At 41.4% G+C, this 6,000-nt stretch overlaps 1 protein-coding gene across 1 annotated transcript; it reads left to right on the forward strand.

Moving 5' to 3' along the window:
- Positions 1-1,460: 1,460 nt before the first annotated feature.
- Positions 1,461-2,195, forward strand: LOC112577245. Its single transcript, XM_025260282.1, has 2 exons — positions 1,461-1,608; positions 1,871-2,195. Exons 1-2 carry the CDS (start codon positions 1,468-1,470, stop codon positions 2,054-2,056), a joined length of 327 nt encoding a protein of 108 aa, XP_025116067.1. The 5' UTR covers positions 1,461-1,467; the 3' UTR covers positions 2,057-2,195.
- Positions 2,196-6,000: the final 3,805 nt, after the last annotated feature.

Consider the following 6,000-nt stretch of genomic DNA (forward strand, 5'->3'; position numbering starts at 1 on the left):
TATGTTGTAATGTGTATGCAGGGTGCTGTCAATGATAAAAGACGAGATATCCCTGAGGAAAAAAGTGACTTTAGATCCCAACTAAAACCGTGTGATCGTGGCGTGAGGGCCCCGCACATGCCCTTTGCCTCGGGCCCCGCGGGGGCTAAGAACGGGCCTGGGTGAAAGCATCTCCTGGATTTATGCACATTCTGCTTATTTGCGCTACTTCTAAGCAACATTATAAAATATTATTGCTCATGTAACAATAACTTGGGATCAATGTGGTACCTGCCTGCGTTGTTGTAGTGTATGAAAATGTCTTGTCGATGTTATTGACTTAATATCTGACGATATCAACTTAGTTCTGACTAATTTTAATACAGGTGTAGAACTTGCTGGAGCTTGCTTTAGAAATTGAAAAAAGTCCTTGTCATCACTCAATCTGAACAAAGCACAAAAAGTACTTAATGACAAGGGCACAAATGTTCCACACAACTCATTTAGATTATTCATTAACCCATAATGTTCATTACTGTTATTATTCCTTTCAGTCTCTCCCGCTTACTCACAGAGAGAAGAGAGAGCTCATCATCACACCGAATGTTTATTGTTTACAGGAAATAAGGGAATATTGTTTACAAGGCCATTTAACAACTTTATAGTGGACTTAGAGCTTTATAGTGGACAAGCAAACTGATGGCGTGGCTTTTACATTTACCTTCAGACGAGAGCCTGCGTACACTGTCTCTCTCATCGCGCATTACTGTCAACCCTGTGGCTATTGTGCACAGTCAACAGTATTTTCCCTGTAAGAACACTACAAAGTAAGATAACGTAAAGGAATGAAGACATTTGTTTAGTTTTCTCTTACATTTGAAAAACTATCTTTAAAAAGATTCCTAATTACAGACACAACAAAGCAGCAGTGTGCAGCCTAACAAACCCATGGAATACAATGTGACGATGGTCAGCGCCTTCATAGACATCGGTGAGTTCGGCAAAGGTACCCCGAACATTAAGCGCGACCACAGGATCTACCAGGAATGGTCATGGGCCTACTCCGCCATCTACACGCCGCTTGTATTCTACACGGACTCCCCGTCATTCGCCGACCACATGCAGCACGTGCGACAGAAACAGCCGGACCTCACTAAGATAATCCTCGTCAACCGCACCAGCCTGTGGGCCTTCCAGCTGAGGGACGCCATCGCAGCCATTTACCGTGCTGGCTACCCTGTACACTACCCCAACACCGTCTACCCTGATTACACGTGCGTCACGCACGCCAAGTTCGAGTTCATCAAAGACGCCATCTTGAACAACTACTTCAACAACTACAGCAGGCATGTGGTGTGGGTGGATGTAGGTTACTTTCGAGACATGTGGACACGCCACAAGAACACCACAGCTTTCACAATGCATCCTTTGGCCAACCTGGATCCCAAGCGGGTTATGTGTACATAGGTGTGAGCGCCGAACTTCACGATGGCTTGGAGATATATTTTCTGGGAGAATATCAACTGGGTAGCAGGCGGCTTCTTCTTGGCTAAACGACAGGTCATGATGGATTTCGTGCTGCAGTATCAAAGAGCCGTGGAGCTGTTCTTGCGACTAAATCAAAGCCAGGTGATGGTCTTTAACGGGATACAAATTACCCTGGATATTATGAGTACTAGCACAATGCGACCCTCCTAAGGTTGAGTTAATGGCATGTACACGCTTTAACACACACTCAGGTTGAGTTAATGACATGCACACGGTTTCACACACACACACATATATATATATAGGCAGGCAGGCAGAGGATTTGGATTACATGAGGTAAAATAGTAGTGTTTCCAGACGATTAACGCCTTTTCTATTATGTTGTTTCTCTTTCTCTCCTCAGGTGGAGCAGCATGTCCTATATTCTATTTACACCGACGAAGGCAGAGAAATTGTAAAGCCAACAATAGAACTTCAACCAATTCAGTCTGGCTGGTTTGATCTTGGATTCAACTCTTTAGTTCCAGTAAACTATTCTGCTTTATCTCAAAGACTTGAATTCATGTCTACGTTCCAAAATGTGCAATGAACTATATATATTAACAAATTTTTATTGCTATTTTTATTATTGAATTTGTAGAGCACATTTTATAAATTTTCAAAGACATTAGGTATTTTATCGTTTAGTCCCTAAAGAAAGCCTTTAAAAAGTACTTATTACTGATTTTCTAAAAGTATCTACACAAATTTACTTTTCAGCAAAAACGAAAGGTTTATTTTTTAAAAACAGTTTTACAAAACTGGCGTGTGTTTAACAGCTCCAATAAATAATGTTTTGTTATTTTAAGACACAGAAGATTTATTATAAAGATAAATACCTGATAGTATCCTTTTATTATACAACTTGATGGCTTATCTTGATGGAAGAGATTCGTTAAGATTGAGCTTGATTTTAAAAAAATCATTTTAGACCATGGATTTAATTTTATGCAAACAACTCTGAAAGTCTTTGATTTTGGCAAAGATATTTGTAGTTAGATAAAAATTTGTAACATTAAAATCTGTGTTCAGCAGTTATAGCAAAGGGTGATGATGATGATGATGGGGTCTTATAACGCGCAAAATCAGTATCATAGAGAAACGCTCAATGCGCCGAAATTGTACATAAAAGTACACCAATAAAATCCACATTAGCAGCCACAGAAAACCAAAAGGAAAGTTCACACAGTGAAGTTGCACACAGTATCAAACGATCCGACGGCTAAAAAATGACCACAATTGTGAGCGAACGATCTGCTGCTGCAAAGCGCATGAACACTACTCACAAACACAGGTCCACAAATCAGGAGAAAGAAGAACAGGTGTTCACATGGGCATTGTAGGAAAAATGAAGGGTGAGATCATCAGGTGCTTGGCCCAGCAGTACAGTCCTCAGTCCTCTTGACGAGTGCTGAACTACATGCACTGTGGTCGTATCTCGGTGACCTGTATATAGCTGATCGATACAGGCCACACTGTCAAACTGCACGATGACCTCCTCTGATGATTGTGATCAACATCTACAAGCCACATGATGTAAGTGTCTTTGTGTTGTGATCAACATCTACAAGCCGCATGATTGAAGTGTCTTTGTGCAGCGAACTTGAGTTGCAGTAAATAAAGTGAAGCGACGATCCCCTTTGTCATTGTATAATATGATAAGATTCCTTCATATTCTTAAGATGTTCTCAGTATATTCTCAATATTTTTCCGATGTCATCGATCCTTGTTATCTGGAGTCGTCACCGTTAGATCTACAGTGATCGCCCTTAGTAACCACAAATAACCACAAAACTACAAATAGTTTGCACTTCTTTCTCGTGGAACGGCTGAGACTCTCAGCTGCCAGTGTTAGTATCAGCTGCACAAAGGACTGTTAGTGTCCGCCATAGAAGCAAACTCCGAGAAAAGCTCTTGTATCTGGAATATCGTGTGGCAACAGCCTGTCCTCAGTGTTCACAGAACAGGAAAACAGGGTCTTGTTATCTGCCCAATGGTGGGGAGGTGATGTCGATGGTAAGGCTGACTTGCTGGTGTACAATCAGGCAGTTTAGCAAGTCGTCTGCCATGGGCCCGTACTGGATCTCAACGGCCCTGAGTTCAGATCTACAGCTTGGAAAGCCATGGAAAAAGGCAAAAGCCAAAGGGTTAGAGGAGTACTCACTATACGAACCTACCAGTGACACTAAGAGACATTATTATGTGACATAAGGTCGAATGAAATAAGGACTCGAAGTAAATATATTTAACTTTTCTCTGTGAAGAACTTGCATAACAGGAAAGACTCCCATAATTCTTGTTTTTCTTGTGAAAATTTTACATTTTTTTTTTGTTTTGTTTTTTGTAGAGATCGTATTAGTATGAGAATTTTATGTTGGATCTTTATTGGAGGGAGCTGTATATGTAGTATTTATAGCTTATATTTTTCCATATTCTAACCGTGATATCCGAGATAGTTATGTATGAGTGTTACACTATGTGTTTATATATTTATATGCACGTGCACAGAATAATAAAAAAACACTGGAAAATAATTGTTTGAGGTATGAATTGGGAAGTTGAATTTCTGATAGTCCTACCTCAAATTCTCGCTCCAAGTCGATGGTCTGCAGAAGTTTAGTAAAATAGTGACTAACAGAGTTGTCTGGAGAATATTCCATCGAGCTGTTGCTGGGTAGGGTGAGATAAAACATGGTTTTTTGGTGGTGGTGGTGGTGGTGGTGGTGGTGGTGGTTGTTGTTGTTGTCTTTTTTTGAGTGGTGAAAACAGGAGGCGGTGGAGGGTCGATAGCAGGGTTGGGAAGCACGTATCCGAGACAGCTACCGAGCAAAGCCACCCACAAATTGTCCGCTCCGTGTCCACGTGTCAGATTAAAGAGCGAGACGCCGACCACAACATAAATAAGGATCATTTGGCAAAAAAAAAAACAAAAAAAACAATTTCACTTCGAGGAATTCGACGTTCCATGATGCGCCACAAGCCAGTCGGTGGTTGCGCGTCTGATGGAGGTAGTGGTTGTGTTGTGCCTTCCATCAGTACCGGGTGAGCGACGACTGCGGAATCCAAGAATTATATGAGGCATCGTAACCGTACCATTTGACTAAATACTCCTTTTTCCTCCTGCCCCCACATTAAAATCTCCTCGATTCGATACTTGTCTTTTACACCGACCTTTTGTAGTTCTTGGCTGTAAAACGTTCTGTGCACTTCGTCCCCGTGGTCATCTTTTAACACATAGGTGGTGGGTTCGGTATCATAGATGCGACTGATAGTAAAGAGTTCCTCATTAAAAGTTCCTTGTATCTCAGGGTGGTTTTTCGGGTAAAATATCGCCATATATTGTCTTTCAAACTTCGATTAAAGCGCTCCACAACGGCAGCTTTGATATCTTCGTTTTCAGTCACAAAAAAGCTAATGTGAGCTTCTTTTAAAAATGTTTGAAATGTTGGATTTAAAAACTCGGTTCCTTTGTCCGTTTGCAGCTTTCTGGGCTTGCGACCCGTAGAAAAAATGCGTCGAAAAGCATCCACCATCGTAGGACATGAGGGTGGTGGTGATGGTGTCGTTTGTTCTTGCGGTCTCACGTCAACCGTCCCTAAGGGTCTGTTTCTGTACTGTGCAAACCTCCTCAAAAAACCGCCACAACGTTTGCTGATAGAGATTTTCTTTGTCATGTAAACCGAGATCCGTTCGCTCCAAAATATCGCGCATCTGTGGGTCCATGTCTGTCACACTTTGACACATGGCGTCCGAAACAGGTGGTGGTGTCATTCGGGGATCCATCAAAATCAGTTTTTTTGGTGTGTTCCATGATTACTCGTTAGAGGTAAACGATCCCACCAGTCCTCCCAAGGCGGTCAAAATAGGTTTCAAAACAAAAAAAAGCAAACCTCCTTTTTGAAGAATCTGTTTTTGGCGTTTCACAGAAGTATTCCTGCGTGCATTATTCCTCAAAAAAAAACAACAACACATCAAGGGTTAAAGTGAACTACGGGATGGGTGGATCTGTGACAGGGTATAGACGAGAGGGGGGAGTAAATACCTGGAATTACACCGGTTGTCATAAAGGTGTTACTCAAGCACAGAGGTATAAAACCTGAGACGAACTGTCCTGTATACCACACTCACCTGTCTGGAGCAGGCAATGACATGGCCGCCTCTGCAGATTTCCGTCTTCAAGAAATTTCCACAGACTCCAATGGTAAGGGAAGCGCTTCTAGTTTGTTGACTGTGGCTGATAATAATAACACTGCACATATTGTTTTGTTGTTTTTATGTTATTCGAAACAGTTTCTTTAAATTTCTTACTTTTGACTTTTTTGTTGTTGCTTTTTTTGCATGAAGAGCTATCTTTTTCTTTCTCCTCCCCTTCACACACACATACTCTCAAATACATATAAACAAAGATTTATACCATAATTCACACACTTATTAAAGGTAGGATTTGGGGTTCTTGGGGAGTTGTTTCATCTCAGAGTGGAGACAGCGAGCGCG

This window comes from Pomacea canaliculata, linkage group LG12 (genome assembly GCF_003073045.1).
Source record: "Pomacea canaliculata isolate SZHN2017 linkage group LG12, ASM307304v1, whole genome shotgun sequence".
Classification (NCBI taxonomy): domain Eukaryota; kingdom Metazoa; phylum Mollusca; class Gastropoda; order Architaenioglossa; family Ampullariidae; genus Pomacea; species Pomacea canaliculata.